At 42.8% G+C, this 21493-nt stretch overlaps 1 protein-coding gene across 6 annotated transcripts in view; it reads right to left on the reverse strand.

Moving 5' to 3' along the window:
• LOC120058237 (growth factor receptor-bound protein 14-like) overlaps positions 1-21493 on the reverse strand; it is a 44786-nt gene that overhangs the window by 16955 nt on the left and 6338 nt on the right. For 4 of the 6 annotated variants that reach the window (XR_005477992.1, XM_039006751.1, XM_039006755.1 and 1 more), the window contains one exon: positions 6875-7031. Coding sequence is in view for 5 of the 6 variants with exons in the window: in XM_039006751.1 (XP_038862679.1) it covers positions 6875-7031 (157 nt within the window). In the remaining variant the exon portion in view is untranslated. Of the gene's footprint in view, positions 1-6874; positions 7032-7498; positions 7852-11730; positions 11809-21493 lie in introns of those variants that run through there. The other 2 variants (XM_039006753.1, XM_039006752.1) reach the window with 2 other exon arrangements.

The following is a 21493-nucleotide window of genomic DNA, read 5'->3' on the forward strand; positions in this document are numbered from 1 at the left end:
GAGACAGATGTCTTTCATTTGTCTCTGATTGGGAGCCATATTTAAGGCAGCCATGGGCATCATGCATTTGTGGGTAATTGTCTATGTCAGTGTGTAGTGGTCAGTGTCAGCACCATTTTGTTTATATAGCTTCACGGTCGTCTGTTTTGTTGTTTTGTTTAGTTGTATAGTGTTCGTGTCGTTTTCGTCTTCTTTCTTTAATAAAGAAGATGTACTTTCCACACGCTGCATTTTGGTCCTCACTCTCTTCGCAAGACGATCGTGACAGAATTACCCACCAATGCGGGATCAAGCAGCGTGATAAGCGGCAACAGGAGCAGCGCAAGGAGGAATGGCAATGGGAGCGTAATCTGGACTACACTACGTGGGAGGAGATCGACAGGTGGGCGATCGACCCAGGGCGAGTGCCGGAGCCCGCCTGGGATTCTCTGGCGCAGTGCGAGGAGGGATACCGGCGAATGGAGGCAGCACGACGACGCGGTAGGAAGCCTGTGAGTCAACCCAAAACATTTCTTGGGGGGGGGCTTAGAGGTAGTGGGCCGAGGGCAGGTAGGAGACCTGCGCCCACTTCTCAGGCTAACCGTGGAGAGCGGGAGTACGGGCGAACACCGTGTTACGCAGTAGAGCGCACGGTGTCTCCTGTACGTGTTCATAGCCCGGTGCGGGTTATTCCACCTCCCCGCACTGGTAGGGCTAGATTGGGCATTGAGCCAGGTGCCATGAAGCCGGCTCAACGCGTCTGGTCTCCAGTGCGTCTCCTCGGGCCGGCATACATGGCACCAGCCTTACGCATGGTGTCCCCGGTTCGCCTACATAGCCCGGTGCGGGTTATTCCACCTCCCCGCACTGGTCGGGCGACGGGGAGCATTCAACCAGGTAAGGTTGGGCAGGCTCGGTGCTCAAGGGAACCAGTACGCCTGCACGGTCCGGTATTTCCGGCGCCACCTCCCCGCCCCAGTCCAGTTCCACCAGTGCCTACACCACGCACCAGGCTTCCAGTGTGTCTCCAGAGCCCTGTTCCTCCTCCACGCACTCGTCCTATGGTGCGTGTCTCCAGCCCGGTACCACCAATTCCGGCACCACGCACCAAGCCTCCTGTGCGTCTCCAGAGTCCTGTGCATCCTGTTGCTGCTCCCCGCACTAGCCCTGAGATGCGTGTCCCCAGCCCGGTACCACCAGTTCCGGCACCACGCACTAGGCCTAATGTGCGTCCCCAGGGTCCAGTATGCCCTGTTCCTTCTCCCCGCACTAGCCTGAAGGTGCGTGTCCTTAGCCCGGTGCCTCCAGTTCCGGCACCACGCACCAGGCCTACAGTGCGCCTCATCCGGCCAGAGCCATCCGTCTGCCCAGTGCCATCTGAGCCATCCGTCTGCCCAGCGCCATCTGAGCCATCCGTCTCCCCAGCGCCATCTGAGCCATCCGTCTCCCCAGCGCCATCTGAGCCATCCGTCTCCCCAGCGCCATTAGAGCCATCCGTCTGTCCCGAGCCATTAGAGCCGCCCGTCTGTCCCGAGCCGTCAGAGCCGTTAGTCAGTCAGGAGCCGCTAGAGCCATTCGTCAGTCAGGATCTGCCAGAGCCGCCAACCAGACAGGATCTGCCAGAGCCGCCAACCAGACAGGATCTGCCAGAGCCGCCAACCAGACAGGATCTGCCAGAGCCGCCAACCAGACAGGATCTGCCAGAGCCGCCAACCAGACAGGATCTGCCAGAGCCGTCAGCCAGCCATGAGCGTCCAGAGCCGTCAGCCAGCATGAGCAGCCAGATCCGTCAGCCAGCCATGAGCAGCCAGATCCGTCAGCCAGCCATGAGCAGCCAGATCCGTCAGCCAGCCATGAGCAGCCAGATCCGTCAGCCAGCCATGAGCAGCCAGATCCGTCAGCCAGCCATGAGCAGCCAGATCCGTCAGCCAGCCATGAGCCGTCCAGCCAGGATCCGCCAGAGCCGTCCAGCCAGGATCCGCCAGAGCCGTCATCCAGCCAGGATCCGTCCCTCAGTCCGGAGCTGCCGTCCCTCAGTCCGGAGCTGCCCCTTATCCTGGTGCTGCCCCTTATCCTGGTGCTGCCCCTTATCCTGGTGCTGCCCCTTAGTCCGGTGCTGCCCCTTAGTCCGGTGCTGCCCCTTAGTCCGGTGCTGCCCCTTAGTCCGGTGCTGCCCCTTAGTCCGGTGCTGCCCCTTAATCCAGTGGGGTTAATGTGGAGGGTGGCCATTTGGAGGAGGCTACGAAAGCGGGTAGTGACTATGGTGGGGTGGGGACCACGACCAGTGCCAGAGCCGCCACCGTGGACAGACGCCCACCCAGACCCTCCCCTAGACTTTATGCTGGTGCGCCCGGAGTTCGCACCTTAAGGGGGGGGTTATGTCACGCCCTGGCCTTAGTATTCTTTGTTTTCTTTATTATTTTAGTTAGGTCAGGGTGTGACATGGGGAATGTTTGTGTTTTGACATTTTTGGGTGGTTATATGGTAAAGGGGGTGTTGGGTGTAGTGTATGAGGTTGTGTTGAGTGAATGTTTCTAGGTATGTCTATGGTTGAGTGAATGTGTCTAGGTATGTCTATGGTTGCCTGAGTGGTTCTCAATCAGAGACAGATGTCTTTCATTTGTCTCTGATTGGGAGCCATATTTAAGGCAGCCATGGGCATCATGCATTTGTGGGTAATTGTCTATGTCAGTGTGTAGTGGTCAGTGTCAGCACCATTTTGTTTATATAGCTTCACGGTCATCTGTTTTGTTGTTTTGTTTAGTTGTATAGTGTTCGTGTCGTTTTCGTCTTCTTTCTTTAATAAAGAAGATGTACTTTCCACACGCTGCATTTTGGTCCTCACTCTCTTCGCAAGACGATCGTGACACCTCCCCACACCCATGAGCAACACCATATATTGTTTGCCTGAAACTGAGAATTTGTGTAGTTTCATTAGATAAGACATTGATTCATATTAATGCCACACATTCAAGGTCGGGATTCAATCTGATCGCACAATGTTGACAATGCACCTTTTAAAGGGATAGTTAGAGATTTTGGCAATGAAGCCCTTTATCTACTCCCCCAGAGTCAGATGAACACAGGGGTTGGAACCAAAATAGTTTTCCAATCATTTCGTTCTGAACAGAACCATTTTTTTTGTTCCGTTCCACTGTTTCGACCAGCAAAACAAAGTTCTGAACCGGTTCGAACTCCAAAAAAGTTAAGGTTTATATTGTTTCTTTTTTAACCTGTGAAATCAACTTTAAAACTGTTTTTACATTGAGCTCATTAAATGACTTCACCAATCAGTGCAGATGGAGCAGGCAAGCTAGTTGTTTAAACGCATAATGGGCAGACAAGTGTAGCCTATGGCACAAGATGCGACTGACATTTTGCTGGTGGGGAGAGAGCGAGAGAGGGTTGAGGAGAAGGCTTGAAGCGCTGGGCATCTTGCAATGACATGCATTATTTGAATTAGGTCCACATAATTATACCTAGGAGGAGTGGCTTTTACGGAGGAACTTTGAATGTCCTTTAAGCTAGCTAGATAACAAGCTTGTGTGCAGAGCGGCACCAGAATTGAAAACACCTCTTACCTTTTTGTAGTTAATAAATCCAACGTGAAACTTGATAACTAGGACTATATTATCCTTAACTAGCATTGAAAAAGTGAATCCATTCTTCTCTAGCCAATAGACCCAGTGTGCCTTGCGACGGGTGTACAGAGATGACCAGTTTAAGGGGAGGATAGAGTGCAGTGATGTGTCTATAAGGAACAGTGGTGGCAAATCTGATGGCTGAATGGTAAAGACCATCTAGCCGCTCGAGAGCACCCTTACCTGCCAATCTATAAATTACATCTCCGTAGTCTTTATGTAGGCCGTAATTGTAAATAAGAATTTGTTCTTAACTGACTTGCCTAGTTAAATAAAGGTTAAATCAAATAAATAAAAGTCTAGCATGGGTAGGATGGTCATCTGAATCAGGGTTAGTTTGGCAGCCGGGGATGAAAAAGGAGCGATTATGATAGAGGAAACCAAGTCCAGATTTTACTTTAGCCTGCAGCTTTGGTAAGTGCTGAGAGAAGGACAGTGTACCATCTAGCCATACTCCCAAGTACTTGTAAGCTCTAAACCCTCAGATGTAGTAATCACACTGGTGGGGAGAGGGGCATTCTTCTTACCAAACCACATGACCTTTGTTATGGAGGTGTTCAGAACAAGGTTAAGGGCAGAGAAAGTTTGTTGGACACTAAGAAAGCTTTGTTGTAGAGCGTTTAACACAAAATCCGGGGAGGGGCCAGCTGAGTATAAGACTATCATCTGCATATAAATGGATGAGAGAGCTTCCTACTGCGTGAGCTATGTTGTTGATGTAAATTGAGAAGAGCGTGGGGCCTAGGATCAAGCCTTGGGGTACTCCCTCGGTGACAGGCAATGGCTGAGACAGCAGATGTTCTGACTTTATACACTGCACTCTTTGAGAGAGGTAGTTAGCAAACCAGGCCAAAGACCCCTCAGAGACACCAATACACCTTAGCTGGCCCACAAGAAAGGAATGGTCTACCGTATCAAAGGCTTTGGCCAAGTCAATAAAAATAGCAGCACAACATTGCTTAGAATCAAGGGCAATGGTGACATAATTTAGGACTTTTAAGGTTGCAGTGACACATCCATAACCTGAGCCAAAACCAGATTGCGTACCCAAGAGAATACTATAGACGTCAAGAAAGCCAGTCAGTTGATTATTGACAAGTTATTCCAACACATTTGATAAACAGGGCAAAATAGAAATTGGCCTATTAACAGTTAGGATCAGCTTGATCTCCCCCTTTAAATAAAGGACATACCGTGGCTGCCTTCCAAGCAATGGGAACCTCCCCAGAGAGGAGAGAAAGGTTAAAAAGGTCAGAGATAGGTCAGATGATAGGGGCAGCAACCTTAAAGAAGGGTCTAAACCATCTGACCCCTCAGCAGCCTCCACTGCCCTGTCCAGTATGAAGGAAGTTAGCTTTAGTAACTAGCATTAGCACAATGACTGGAAGTCTACAGGAACAGCTAGCATTAAATTACCTGTAAAAGTCAAGCATGCTGTAACACACGATCAGATTGAATCCCAGCACAAGTCAACATTTTACGTAAATAATTAGCCACCATTTTACGTAAATACTTGCCACGAGTGCTAATATTATGGTAATTCTGATTTAAAAGACACACTATGGAAGTTTAGATGCCAATTGTTTATGTGAAATGTTTTACTTGATTTGTTGGCTATATGACATCATTTATGTGGGGAGGTGTGCCTCTTCTGTCCAATGAGGTAATTTCTGTAAAAACAAAATATGCAACTAAAAATGTGGCCTCACTTCAGAATAGGGAACACATTGTAAGGTACTATGTCCTTATTAGTCTCATATTGAGACAGCTTACTAAGAGTATGTTTCTGGTGTAACGTGCAATTAACAACTAATATGTTTTTATTATGGCTAACAATTAAGTTATTAATGATTGACCAGTAATATGACTTGCTTGAATAAGAAAATACTTAATTAAGGTATAATACATGAGTAATAACAATACCTTATTAGTTGCTTATATACACAATTATAAACTACTAGTGTCACATATGTGTAACTTAAAATAAAGTGTTACCCAAAATGGTAACTTGGCCTCTTAGGAACAGTCACTGTCTTCTTGGTAAGCAACTTCAGTGTTGATTTGGCCTTGTGTTGTAGATTATTGTCCTGCTGAAAGGGGAACTCCTCTTCCAGTCTCTGGTGTAAAGCAGACAAGCAGGTTTTCCTCTAAGATTTTGCATGTGCTTAGCTCCATCCTGTTTCTTTTTATCCTGAAAAACTCCCCAGTATTTGCTGATGTCAAGCATACCCATACCATGATGCAGCCACCACCATGCTTGAAAATCAGGAGGCAGTTACTCAGTGATGTGTTGTGTTGGATTTGCCCCAAACATTCAGCTCTGCATTTAGGCAAAAAGTGTATTCCTTTGCTGTACTTTTCTTCTTCTTCAGTATTACTTAAGTGCCTTTTTGAATACAAAATGCATGTTCTGTATATTTGTATTCTTCTTTTCACTCTGTCATTTAGGTCACTACAATGTTGTTAATCCATCCTCAGTTTTCTACCAGCACAGACATTGAACTCTGTAGCTGTTTTAAAATCACCAATGGCCTCATGGTAACATCCCTGAGCAGTTTCATTCCTGTCCTGCAGCTCAGTTCAGAAGGACGACTGTATCTGTGATGTGCCTGGGTGGTTTAATTTATAAAAATCGACAGCATAATTGTTAACTTGACCATGCTTAAAGAGATATTCAATGTCTGATTTGTTTTTGTTAGCCATGTACCTATCACTGCCCTCCTTTATAAGGATTTCAAAAAGCTCCCTGGTCTTTGTAGTTGAATCTGTGCTTGCAATTCAATACTTGACGGAGGGATCTTACAGATGTTGTATAAATGGGGGACAGAGGAAGGGATGGTCATTAAAAGAAATCACGTCAACCCCTATTATTTCACACAGAGTGAGTCCATGTAATTTATGTGATTTTTTAAGGCCACATTTTCCTCCTGAACTAATGTAGGTTTGCCTAAATACTTATGCAATGACAATATTTTAGTCGTTGCACAAACAAACTTCCACCTTGACATTACAGAGTATTTTGTGTAGATTGTTGACAAAACATGACCATTACATCCATTTTAATCCCACTTTGTAACACAATAAAATGTCAAGAAATCCAAGGGGTCTGAATACTTTTGCAAGGCACTGCAATCACTGTAATCAGCTATTCTGTATTTTTATATGTGAAGGATTTTGTGTCGATTAGATAGTTGGAAAACCGACTTGACTTTCTTAATTGCTTCTGATGGGATAAATAAAATATTTTTTTTTACCTATGCCTAGATGAGAGAGATGCTCAAACAGAGTCCAGCTGTGGTCGTCAATGCAATGATTCTTCATGACAAACAACTGGCAGATGTCCCGGGCTGTGATGTCAGTGGGAACCTCTACTGCTCGACTGGTATTGTCCTCATTATACACTTTGATTACCTGCAGTGGGAAAAAAACACATTGACATGAACTACATCTGTATGATATAAAATATATACATTAAATATATACATACATAACATTTACATATATCAAATGCACATCAAAACATTACAAATAACCAACAAGGCAAGAAATAGGGGTAGGGAGGGAGGCATAATTTCAAATGCATAGGATTTTCTAAATGTTCTCCAAGCCTTATAAGATATGAGGTAGGTCAAATCCCATCATTAACAAAGCCCATGATAATTCTACCCCATAATCATTCAACCCACACACAACAGCACCAAATTCTCCCAAAAGTTGGGGAATGTGTCCATAACAAAGTACTGTACTATTGCTCCAATTATGTTTTTTTTCTCCCATTCACAACAGTTATGTTACAGTTCTGCATTACAAATAGCACAAAGAAACTCAACAAAACAGCAAATAAGTTACTAACAAATCCATCTAGCATCACAACTTACCCCTCTTTTGGGAGACAAGCAAACGTGTGAATTTGAGCCAACTCTGCAGCCTATGTAGGGCTGAGTGCACAGCATTGTAAACCAGGCTTTTAGTGAGGAACATGGAAACATGCACCAGACAGGCAGACAGCGCAGAGCTGAGCAGAACAAAAAAAGCAGAGCAGCGAGTCAGTGTCAGCTGGGAAGCGAAAAGCAGAGCCCCCTCTCTCTCTCTCTCTCTCTCTCTCTCTCTTTACTGCAGTGGAGCTGAACTGAGCTAATTACAAAGAGCTGCCTCTGATCACAGCGTTTTCCTGACTCCACAGATATGTCACCGAGGCTCTGGCCCAATCACCTGCCACCTTTTCCTCAAGTAAAAAGAGACCAGGATCAGCCTGCTCTGCTCCACACACCCCAGGAGGAGGAGGAGGAAGAGGAGGAGAAAAGAGTCACAAGGCTCGCTCCCCCCTCCCTATTCACACAACCATGGCAAGTCGAGTTCTTAGCATAAAGCCCTGCATGAGCTCAAAAGCAATTACAAAAGGTGCTAGTTAAATGTAATGCTAGTTGGGTCAACTCTGTCTAAAGTTGACAGGGGTGGGCGGGGAGAGGGGGAGGGAGAGAGGCACAGTAAAGATCAGCTGGCTGCCTCTGTGTGCTTGGGTCTTGGTTTAAGGCGGATCGGTTGGGCAGGACGCTCCAGCCCTCTTTTGTGGAGAGAAAGGAGGTCACAGTGCTCCAGCAGGGCTGGGGTTAGTGCCCTTAAGGAGCCCGCAGCGAATCACAACCTCCAGCTATGACATCACCCCACAATGAAGTAGACGATCTAGTGATTAAATCAGTCAGTGCCAAGATTTACAAGACAAAAAAAAACAAAAAAAAGGATTTCCCTTTGTAGGTACCTAACAAAAGCAAAAGGGACTGCATTACTGGGATTACTTTAACAGCCAATGTCCCCTTGGTGGGTTGCCTGTACAGTACAGACAGACAAGCTAATGATAATGAGACACTGTAATCATCTTGTACATTGCAGCAACTCTTAGGTCACTCGCATTAGAAAGCGGAGGACAGTAATAATCTAAAAGCCCAGTGCATTTACTGTACTGTATACACCATTACAATGCGTGTAATGCATTTCCAGTGCTAGAAATGACAACAGGAAAAATAGATGAAAAGAGTGTGAAGGAGCCTCTAAAAATCAGGCTGTGGAAATAGCATCTAGGCAGGATTCCAGTTGTGTCCCTCTGTGAAAGTCACTTCCTGAGAATTTGCCAAATCAAATCTCTAAAAAGATCATGTTTCATGACTAACAGGGCAGGGTTTGTCAGGGGGTGATGAAGCTTTAAGTGCATTACTCCTGAAGGTGACAGGTTGACGTTAGTTCGTCAACTAGGGCTGTGACGGTCATGCAATTTTGGATGACGGTTATTGGTCAGCCAAATGCCCGCAGTCACCGATATAAACATTAAAATATAAAAAAATAATAATAACAACATAAATATCCTCTCCTCCACTCCTGACTGCATATGCTGCCATAGAAATAGCCTAGGCAACCAACGGCTCGTTTTCTACACCTTGCTCATTTCAGCGAAGAGCGACAAAGTTTCATCGCGTTGTTAAGAGTCCAGGTTACCGCAGAAACTGACTTAACCGCACAAATGCCGTTATGGAGGTTATTTTACTTTCATGACAGTCTTCATCCATAACTGTCGGTTACACGGTAATTGTGCCAGCCCTATCCTCAACACAAATACACTGGAATGAATGCTCTTACACACTAGGTTTAACATTTTGGTGCCAAGAGGATATTTTAATACATTGAAGCCCTTTATAGATTAACTGTGCTGACAGAACATTTTGTGTTCATCAATATCAATGTCTACCATCCTTTAGAGAGCGTTCGACAAATATTTGATGAGGTACTTAAAAATTCAACACTCCGCAACAAAATCTTCTGGTTCTGTCCTCATTTTGGTGAACTACTCTCTTAATTGGAGATACAAGGTCACAGACAGCAAAAGTTCACAACTCGCTAACAGCAAAAAGAAAGTGCTTAGTTCAATCTAATGAATCCGTCAACAGTCTGAACCCACACTAGTCTAAGACTGCTCCTATCTGGGTTTGATCATCGCATGTTGGATGTTTCAACTAGGGTTGAAGTGACTGGCTACAGTATCCATGATAAATCACTTGTTCCAGGGAGTAAAATGAACGCCGAGGCCAGATAAAATGCTGCTGTGAACGGCTGCTTTCTGTGTCAACGAGCACAAAGAGGTGCATTCATCAGGTAGCCATGCTGCTCCATGTGCAGACCTACACTTGTTTTTATGTCGACAGACCACAACTCCAACTCCCAAACTCACTTCTCTAAAGTGTCATACTACTAATATACAGGTAGTTATTGCGGTTGCTTTACCTTCCCTAGAAAGATTGATAAAGTCCGCTATTTTCTACACCGACTTTATGACGACTTAAGTCCTTCATATGCTCTTCCTTATATCCAAAAGATAACACCTAAATGTTACAACAAAGAGGATTCGACTATATAAGGACTGCTTAATGCCTCAGTTTAAGTGGAAAATAGTGCCGAGTGCAATCACAGTGATTCTGGAACTGTGCAACTAAATACCAAAGTGCATTTCGGTCCAAAGTAAATGTGAAGTGTGCCCATGATTAACTTCAGATAATTACAGTCGTTCTGGAACCGAGGAAACTTAAAACAATGACATACCCTGTGCAGGGGCTGACAGGGAAAGGGCTGAGGGAAATAAGATAGGAGTTGGGCAACAGTGATAACGATAATGGTGATGACAGAGCTAAGCAGTGCTACGAGCTATGAAGCAGTACTATATGCAACCCAAATTCTACTCCCGTCCTTCCACCGTCGACAGCCGCGTTGTTGGACATCCAAAATGTACAGAACTCCGGGAAGAAAGGAACATGATGTGCTGAGTCTCAATGGTCTTCTATTGAGAGAGGAAAGACAGTTGCGCTGGCCTAAATATAGTGTCGTTAAGCAAAGCATAGACAGTTCTATAAGTCCTCTTTATCTCAAGGACAAGATTGCAGACACCGGTTTACCAATTAGTGTGTACTGGTTTTACCTTGAACTCCACTCCCACAGCTCGATTCAGTGTGTATCCACTGCACAGCCACAGTGCCCTTCACTATGGCAAAGCACTGGATAAGCTCAGTTAACCAGGCTACTCCTCCACAAGCTTCAACTCCCTGTCTGTCTGGACACAGCAGGTCAAGCTGCTACTCAATGACCTCTTTGCCCTACTGCTCTTATTTTGAGGCATTTTAGTTCAACATTGTGCAGCTGTATATTCCGTTTCTGCCACGTAATGTCAACCCTTTCATTTCATGGGTCTGATTAATGCTTAACTTATTTGAACAATAAATCCTCCGGTACTCGGGACACCAAACCAAGAATATTTTGAAAGACCATAAATAATGCTAGGGCAAACCTTTTACACATTTAACAGTGGTGCTTCTCAAGAGTGGTTCAACAGGCAACAGGCTCACATAGAACCTTGAAATGGCTCACTCTAGTGTCATTTTTGTCACACAGGTTTATAGACAATTATAGACACATATCTCAAGCTGTCAGATGTTTTGCATTCCAAATCACTTCTTGGTTCATTCATCGTTAGAGTGATATCATCACAATTTGTTAGTCTGAGTTCATTGTGTCTTTTGAAATACGTGGACACACTTGTGTTTTAATGTCAACCATTGTTTTGGAACAAGTGCTCTGACTGCAACATTTCGTCACATTATTTTGCTGCTACTATAAACCCGCTAGATCTATGGAAGCTTCTGGTGCAAAATGTAGGCCAGCTAGTAACACACAAAACCCACAACAGAGGAGGCTACTGTAGCTAACCTCAGAAGACGCTTGGGCCCTCTAGTGACTGCCATATACTGTACTTCAGCAATAAAGGGGAATATGTACTGAAGACAAATACATTAATTGAATGTAAAGAAAATGTGATGACTGATAGGAAAGTGATATAAAAGACTGAAGCGAAACTACCGCATATCTGGATTTGAGGTACGTTTTTTTTCTCCAAGTCAAACTGGTTCAGCAGTGTCGATGAATTAACAGATTTCCCACACACAGTTTTTCACTTCTATGTTTAGTTGAATCCAAATGTTACTATTTAACACTGACACAGTTAGGATAGTTCAAGAAAGCAGAAGTCATGCACACGGCAGCAAAGAGAGGAAGGTACAGGCTCATTTCCTACCCGCTTCTGAAGACAAAGTGGAGTAATGGCAGGCAAGGTGACTCTTCTCGTATTGAAATTCATGTTTCGTTCTTCAGTACACAACAACTAAGGTGAAATATATCCATATATCTTAATTGTAAATACTGGTATTCTATCAATTATTTTAGGAAAACCAAACAAAATCACAATGTTAATATCTAAATATTCAGAAGCCTATACTGAAAGTGATTCTACTGTATGCTATAGAATGCACTTTGCACAGTATATCTCTACAGTGAGATTGTGCACACTGAGTGTGTGAGACAGAGACAGAAGCAATCTCTGAACAATAAACTCCTCCTTTGTCCTTGGAAAACTAAAACGTTTTTTTCCCCCTTCTCTCTCTCTTAAAGAAAGCCACTTTATCAAGCCACAAACAACTCTTGATAAAAATAGTTCCAAGGAGGACTATAGTCACAATGCAGAAGGTCAGAGAAAGCCAGAAAGCAAAAAAATACTTTATATCAAGATTAAAAATGGTACACAAAAGTTAATAGGTGTACTGTATTATCTGTAGCAATGTAGTCGCTCATTTCTAGCAGCTCAGGGAGTGCACTTCCATTGGTACAAATGCAACATGAGGTTTCTTTTTTTGTTGTTGTTGAAAATGAAAACGTTGAGGGTAATCAATGGCCAGTTCTTTAGTAGCATTGACACCTCTTCCTTCTTTACCGTAACAATATATAGATGATCATGTTGGTATGTTCAATGATATCATTGTACTACAAATGGTGTAGAAATGTTGTCAACTTTAGAATAATGTAATTTGCAAATACGTCCACAATATTACCCATCAAATCACATTTGAAATGCATTTCCATATTTCATTTCTCCGAATTTCATATCGTAAAAAAATAGTAAGTTCAGTGCAAATATAGGGAATGGATAATAGCACATGGCTGATTTAATATCTATACACCACTTCAGCAAGGAAAAGATGTGCATGAAACAAATCTCAGCAAGCAAATAGAGAGGATTGGGGGAGAGGAGGTGGTTGGCAGGCTGTGAATTGGGGGGGGGGGGTTCAAAATAGATCTGCACCAAGATGTTCCCACAGCCACAATTGCCACAATTCATTATCCACATCTGTTTTACTGTAAGGATGAACAAAGAAGTCTTTATGAAGTAGGAGCAGGCTGCTACAGTATGCATTAGAGTTAATGATGTAATAATTAAAGTCACTCTCAACGGTCTGATAAAGAGGAGTTACACAGTGCCAGTAATGCTGACAAAGTTTTATAAATGTTTCCACTTAATATTACATGACGCAATCCCAAATGTGATCAACTGTATTTAAGAATGTAACTGTAATCCAAATTACACATTTTTAAAAGAAAAAGTAATCCAGATTGATTACAGTTACTTCATATTTGTAATCGGATTACGTAATCCCCGCTACATGTCATCCATTACTAACCAACCCTGGTTACACATTAAATAAATATGTCTTCAATGAAATCTTCGAAGGGGAAAAGGGAATTTGGCCCTGACAAAACATCAATTTTAATTCCTACATTGCTAAACAATTATACGAGCTCCCTTAACTATTCTCCCAAATGCTAACTGCTGATAAACTTTTTAAAAGTTTGAGGTAAAAGGGGAATTTGATAATGATGATAATAGTTATGGTTTTGTTGGAAAAGTTCAAGCGTTTCTTAAGTCTTATTAAAAGGACAGCAGAAACATGTCCTTGAACACAGGACACTAGAAACATCCAAGAGTGCTAGATCTCTTTTCATAAAACCCAGTAATGCATTTAGCTAGGACCTATAATGGGTCACAGCCGAAAAGTGCCCAGAAATGCATTGTTAGGTACGGACCACACATGCACAGGCCAGTTCGGCTCTGCTACATATTTCTGTCTGCAGGGCAAAGCTCAGCGTTCGAGCCAAAACTTATCTATCAATCTTAAAATGTCAAGCAGAGAAGGCAACTTCAGTGAGAAGATAATACACTGACTATATTATGAGAAACAAAAGAGACTAGAAAAAAAAATGTTTGTATTATTTTAAAGGTCTGATCAATTATTTAATCAACCACATTCTATAGGCAAACGGAAATAATTTCACATTTTAGTCATTTAGCAGACACTCTTACAGTAGTTAGTGCACTTGTCCCCCGTAGGAATCGAACCCACAACCCTGTCAATGCTAGCGCCATGCGCTACCAACTGAGCCACACAGGGCCCCATTGGTATACATTTGAATAAATTCAACAATAAAAAAACTTTAAAAACTTGTGTTTAATTTTCAATACATTATCCGGCTTCATGTACTAATTGAAAGAGCGTGAAATGTACAACACAGTAAACAGGTCAGAATCAGACCATGCACCATAGTTTAGACTAAATCTGGACACATTGTAGAAGTGGGAGGATTCCTTGCACACTCCTTCCTTCCTCCCAGACCAGACAGGGGTGGGGTGTTGGCAGGCAGGCAGGCCGCACAGCAGTGAATTTCATACATTTCCTCTCATGAGAACAGACGAGGAGTCCTTCCCAAGCTCACAGGCTCACTGTTTATCTGGAACCGCAGCACATCGTCTTGAGAGCACAGACAAGCAGACGCTGCTAGTTATCCTAGAGTGCAAAAATGAATCTGAATTAATGGAGCCAGATAGATAACGGCGTCTCCGCAGCTCTCATAACAAAGCCGGCTCCAGACACCCTGTTCTTGACCAGGGCTTGATTCAAACAAGAACCCTCCACAGGCCCTCCCAGAGCTGAGCAGCAGGCCTGAATCTTGCCAGTCTGCAGCGATCTCACACACACACACACACACACACACACACACACACACACACACACACACACACACACACACACACACACACACACACACACACACACACAGCAGGGCTGGATGTGAAGGAGGAACTGTATCTGACCCCACATGACTGCCTGCAAATAAAACCAACTCTCTAGAAAATGCAGGTCAATAATTACGCACGAATACCTTTATTGCGAGGTATCGCAACAGAGACACTGCTATCCTACTTTCTTTCTTTTCAACTGTACATTCAGTCAACTGTTCTTTCAAATTGATATTTTCATCCATATTACAGCATGATTTCTTATGTGCTCTTAATATTATTTTACAACACAAAAACAATGGTCATTCTTATATCGTCCTATCCTGTTTGACTTGACTGTGCCGGACCTGAAATCATAAGAGCATAAATCGTCCACCTAGACATGTGTACACAAGGTATAGGTTCCTTGTGATATGACACAGTGATAGCGCCAGACTGGTAGCAGACATTCTCGTTGAGTCAGAAGGCAGAACTGAACACCAACACTGTCTGGAAGCAGAGGGGGGGGGGGCATGTCTGCCTGTCTGTCTGTCTGGTGAGGGGCCAAGCAGAGTGTCTTTCCACTCTACCAGTTCTGCACACCTAAAAGTCTCTCACCAGAATACATGTGGACATATGCCCTTGTTGTATGACATCTATGACGCCTCTGAGAAGTACTGACATCAATATTATGCACCTTCTACTATGGATGTCTATGAAATGATATGGATGTTATTAAAATCTTTATGCAATTATAATAATGAACAATTGGATTGCAATGTAACCACCAATACCTTACAAATAAAGGTGTTACAAATGACAAAATATGACAGGTACGCAAGTAGCTGTGTGGTGGAACAATTTGCTTTACGTAAAGAGTTTTATTTACCATTAGGACGCTCTTCACAACCACGTTCCCTACCACACAAACATAGGGTCTACCTTGCACACTTTGCCAAGCATGGTATGGATTGAAGGGCTTTGTGCTAGCCTTTTGAGGGCCCTTGGTGCTGCAAAGACATGGTAGGAGCCATGTCCCCCGGCATTGCCAATGGGATCTGACTTGAGGTCACGCTCCAAAGTGCATAAGTATTCTATTTCACAAGGTAGTCACAGAAGTGGCTGTGATATGGCTGAGGGAGCAGGAGTACTATAGGACCGATACTGATCAAACTTACTCCCCTTATCACCACATCTGCCCTCTTAAATCACTGGCTGCCGTTAGCCCATGTACCACTCTCTTTCTTTATAAGTGACAACATTTTGCACATTCCATGCACAGAGCGATTCAACATTAAATATTATATTCCGCGTTAGCCACTACACGGTGTGTAACATACCGAAACATCAAATAGTGTTGAAGATTGTAATGATCAGTGGTGAAAGTGTCTACACCACAATAACACAACTGGATGTAAAATTGCCATTATTTTTAAACAACTTCACATCCCCAAAGACATTCGGTATTTGAATAATATTCTATACAACATGAATGAATTTGCTTGAAGAGCATTTGAATTGTTTAACACTTAAACTGGTTCCGCCCATACAACATATGATCGAGAACTAAAAATGGACAAGGGCAAATGATAAACACAATAGAAACGGATAACAAATTAACTCAACCATGTGTTAGAGATGCACAACAGAGCATGGGGCTTTTCTTGGAGAGTGCTGGTTGAAGTGGATGTGAGAGTCGACTTGTCCATAGCAGTCACGACTTGCCGCTTGGTTATGCAAATGCTCCATGACACTGCAAATGCACGGCGGACAGTAGCTCAGGCAAACTGCTTTCTCACGACTGGAATAGCTTTTAAAACCCATGTTAAAACAATGGCATGTCAAGCAAAGGGCCTCAGTACAATTCCGAATGGGCATTCAGTCCAATCACAGTAAACTAAAACCTGGTCAATCACGTACAAGCACACTGGCTACTCTGATTGTCACGGCAACTAGCACCATTGCACACACCACCGATACTAGTCCAATCCCTATATCTTTAATAATTTAACACACTACTGTCTCCTTTTTGTGGGACAATGTGTTTTGAAAAAAAATAGGGAAGTAAAGCAATCCCATTTGTTATTCATGACTTTATCATTAATCTAATGATATATAGACACTATAATTCACGACAAAGTGTAAATAGGATAATAAAACAGAGATTTGAGAGATAAAATTGTATGTCACGGAATGAAGGGTAGCGTAACGTTTTCCTTGGGATAGGTTTATTTCAGCCCTCAGCTGGCAGCACCCAAGTAATCGTTCATTCGGAGAGCAGCTACACACGCCCCGATCGTAATTCCCATTCCATGGTCAATTTGGTTTGACAATCGATATCTCTATGGGGCTAGATAGGGACAATCAGTTATTTACACAATGTACACGAGACATGTCAATAGTAGAGCCCGACCGATTTATCGGTGGACTTTCTACGGATGTATTTGTATCAGCGTTTAATCCACCAAAAACGACCGATATACACTGCATTCGGGAAAGTATTCAGACCCCTGGACTTTTTCCACATTTTGTTACGTTACAGCCTTATTTTCCTCAATCTACACACAATACCCCATAACGACAAAGCAAAAACAGGTTTTCATAAATGTTAGCAAATGTATAAAAAAAATGATATTCACATAAGTATTCAGACCCTTTACTCAGTACTTTGTTGAAGCACGTTTGGCAGCGATTACAGCCTTGAGACTACTTGGGTATGACACTAAAAGCTAGGCACACCTGTATTTGGGGAGTTTCTCCCATTCTTCTCTGCATGTCCTCTCAAGCTCGGTCAGGTTGGATGGGGAGCGTCGTTGCACAGCTATTTTCAGGTCTCTCCAGAGATGTTTGATCGGGTTCAAGTCCGTGCTCTGGCTTGGCTACTCAAGGATAATGAGAGACTTGTCCCGAAGCCACTCCTGCATTGTCTTGGCTGTGTGCTTAGGGTCGTTGTCCTGTTGGAAGGTGAACCTTCGCCCCAGTCTGAGGTCCTGAGCACTCTGGAGAAGGTTTTCATAAAGGATCTCTCTGCACTTTGCTCCGTTCATCTTTCCCTAGATCTTGATTAGTCTCCTAGTCCCTGCCGCTGAAAAACAACCCCACAGCATGATGCTGCCACCACCATGCTTCACCATAGGGATGGTGCCTGGTTTCCTCCAGACGTGACACTTTGCATTCAGGCCAAAATGTTCAATCTAGGTTTCATCAGTTCAGAGAATCTTGTTTCTCATGGTCTGAGAGTCCTTCAGGTGCCTTTTTGACAAACTCCAAGCGGACTGTCATGTGCCTTTTACTGAGGAGAGGCTTCCGTCTGGCCACTCTACCATAAAGGCCTGATTGGTGTAGTGCTGCAGAGATGGTTGGCCTTCTGGTAGGTTCTCCCATCTCCACAGAGGAACTCTGGAGCTCTGTCAGAGTGACCATCGAGTTCTTGGTCACCTCCCTGACAAAGGCCATTCTCCCCCGATTGCTCTTCTCCCCCGATTGCCCTTCTCCGCCGATTGCCCTTCTCCGCCGATTGCCCTTCTCCGCCGATTGCTCAAGGATGATCAATAGAAACAGGATGCACTGGAGGTCAATTTCAAGTCTCATAGCAAAGGGTCTAAAAACGTATGTAAATAAGGTATTTCTGTTTTTTTTGTACCTGTTTTTCGCTTTGTCATTATGGGGTATTGTGTGTAGATGGATAAAAAAAAAATTGTCCTCATCAATTGTATCCAAAGGCAAACCAACTTTGCCACGGCCGCACACCGGCCAGCTGAAGATAATTAGCGAAAGAAGTTGGCTAGCTTGCTAGCTAGTCTAGGCTACTTCCAGAGCCCTATACTACACTGCTGTTAGAAAGGTATTCATACTCCTTGACTTGTTACACATTTTGTTGTTAGTCTGAATTCAAAATAGATTAAATATTTTCTCTCACCCATTTACATACAATACCCCATAATGACAAAGTGAAAACATGTTTTTAGAAATTGTAGCAAATGTACTGAAAATTACATACAGAAGTATGTAATTTACATAAGTATTCACACCCCTAAGTTAACATGTTAGAATCACCCTTGGCAGCAATTACAGCTGTGAGTCTTTCTTGGTAAATCTCTTAAAGAACTTTGTACAATATTTGCACATTATTATTTTTTTTATTCTTCAAGCTCTGACAAGATGGTTTTCAAGTCTTGCCATAGATTTTCAAGCCAATTTAAGTCAAAACTGGCCACTCAGGAACATTCAAGGTTGTTTTGGTATGCAACTCCTGTGTATATTTAGCCTTGTGTTTTAGGTTATTGTCCTGCTGAATATTGAATTAATCTCCCAGTGTCTGGTGGAAAGCAGACTGAACCAGGTTTTCCATTAGGATTTTGCCTGTGCTTAGCTCCATTCCGTTTCTTTTTTATCCTGAAAAACTCCCCAGTCCTTAACGATTACAAGCACACCCGTAACATGATGCAGCCACATATATGCTTGCAAATATGGAGAGTGGACTCAATAATATGTTGTATTGCCACATTTTCTGCAGTATTACTTTAGTGCCTTGTTGCAAACATGATTCATGTTTTGGAATAGTTGTATTATCTACAGACCTCCTTTTCACCCTGTCATTTAGGTTAGTATTGTGGACTAACTACAATGTTGTGGATCCATCCTCAGTTTTCTCCTATCACAGCCATTAAACTCTAACAGTTGTAGTCACAATTGGCCTCATGTTGAAATCCCTGATTGGTTTCCACCCTCCAGCAACTGAGTTAGGAAAGACGCCTATAACTTTGTAGTGACTAGGTGTAGTAATACGCCATCCAAAGTGTAATTAATAACTTCATCATGCTCAAAGGAATACTCAATGTCAGATTTTTTTTTTTAACCTTATCTACCAATAGGTGCCCTTCTTTGCAAGGCATTGGAAAACCTCCTTTGTCTTTGTGGTTGAATCTGTGTTTGAAATGCACTGCTCGACTAAAGGACCTTACAGATAATTGTATGTGTGAGGTACAGAGATGAGGTAGTCATTCAAAAATAATGTTAAACACTATTATTGCACACAGAGTGAATCCATGCAACTTATTATGTGATTTGTTAAGCAAATGTTTACTCCTGAACTTATTTAGGATAGCCATAACAAAGGGATTGAATACTTATTGACTCAAACTATTTCAGCTTTCATTTTTTATTAATTTCAATAAAATTCTAAAAAAATTATTCCACTTTCACATTATGGAATATTGTGTGTAGGCCAGTGACAAAACAAAATCTAATTTTAAATTCAGGCTGTAACAACAAAATTTGGAAAAAGTCAAAGGGGGTGTGAATACTTTCTGATGGTCAACTCAGTTCAACTCGGGATAACCAGTACTACGATAGCGGCTCAGCTTTTAGCTAGGAAAATCTATATTGCAAAGAACCCTTTAGTACTAATCTGTCAGGCTAACTCAGGGGTGAAGACCAATGAAATCAGGTACCTTACCTTCCCTCTCGCAAAGATTGAGTCATCATCCCTTTCATTTGAGTTAGAAGAATGATTACATATTTTATTAACCTTTTACTGCAGTGGGCTAAATCAGGGTGACACAGAGTGTTTCTTGGTAGTCAAACAAATCTACTTTGAAACAAAAGTATACACGTCACACACATGGTTATTGTTTGTGTGTTAAAAAATTATAATGCTAAAATACCTATCACATGACACATTTAGTAATGACAGAATGCATTAGAAACTTCACGCACAGTAAAACTTGTATATGACTAAATACAACTATTTTATCGATAGGAGTGAGAAAAAAGTTGCTTGTGCATTGATAAGCACACCAAAGACGACATTAACGATAAGTAATAAATGAAAAACGACACTTCAACAAGCCTATTTCACACCATAGCCTGCTGAATTTGCAAGATAACTTTTCTGTCATTTTGATTTCGGCACAAATGAAAATGTGGCACCGACTCGCCCATGGGTCATTCCACCTCATAAAGCACAAGAAACACCCACCATCTCAGATTGTTCTGAAATAGTTTCTGTTAGAAAACGATAGGATTAGCATTGATGCAACATTATTTTGTTGAAATATAATTTGATCTCTGAGAAATTAATCTAGCTGATTGTACCCTAATTGGCCATTTTAATTTATAGGATTAATATAATATTCAATAAATATAAACTCAGCAAAAAAAGAAACGTCCCTTTTTCAGGACCCTGTCTGTAACGGCAGCCTTCCCTCTCTTCACTATAAGAGAGGGTGAAACAGGGATCGGACCAACACGCAGCGTAGCCAGTGCTCAACATGTTTAATTAAACAAAAACAGTGAACACTTACAACGAACAAAATAACAAAATGTGGCAAACCGAAACAGTCCTATCTGGTGCAGAATACAAACACAGAGACAGGAAACAACCACCCACAATCCCCAACACAAAACAAGCCACCTATATATGATTCTCAATCAGGGACAACGATTGACAGCTGTCTCTGATTGATAACCATATTAGGCTGGACACAGAAACAGACTAACTAGACACACAACATAGAATTCCCACCCAGCTCACGTCCTGACCAACACTAAACAAGCAAAACACATAAGAACTCTGGTCAGGACGTTACACTGTCTTTCAAAGATAATTCGTAAAAATCCAAATAACTTCCCAGATCTTCATTGTAAAGGGTTTAAACACTGTCTCCCATGCTTGTTCAATGAACCATAAACAATTAATGAACATGCACCCGTGGAAAGGTAGTTAAGACACTAACAGGTTAAGGAGACGGTAGGCAATTAGGGTCACAGTTATGCAAACTTAGGACACTAAAGAGGCCTTTCTACTGAACCTGAAAAACACCAAAAGAAAGATGCCCAGGTTCCCTGCTCATCTGCGTGAACGTGCATTAGGCATGCTGCAAGGAGGCATGAGGACTGCAGATGTGGCCAGGGCAATACATTGCAATGTCCGTACTGTGAGACGCCTAAG

The sequence above is a fragment of the Salvelinus namaycush genome, chromosome 13 (assembly GCF_016432855.1).
Source record: "Salvelinus namaycush isolate Seneca chromosome 13, SaNama_1.0, whole genome shotgun sequence".
Taxonomy (NCBI): Eukaryota; Metazoa; Chordata; class Actinopteri; order Salmoniformes; family Salmonidae; genus Salvelinus; species Salvelinus namaycush.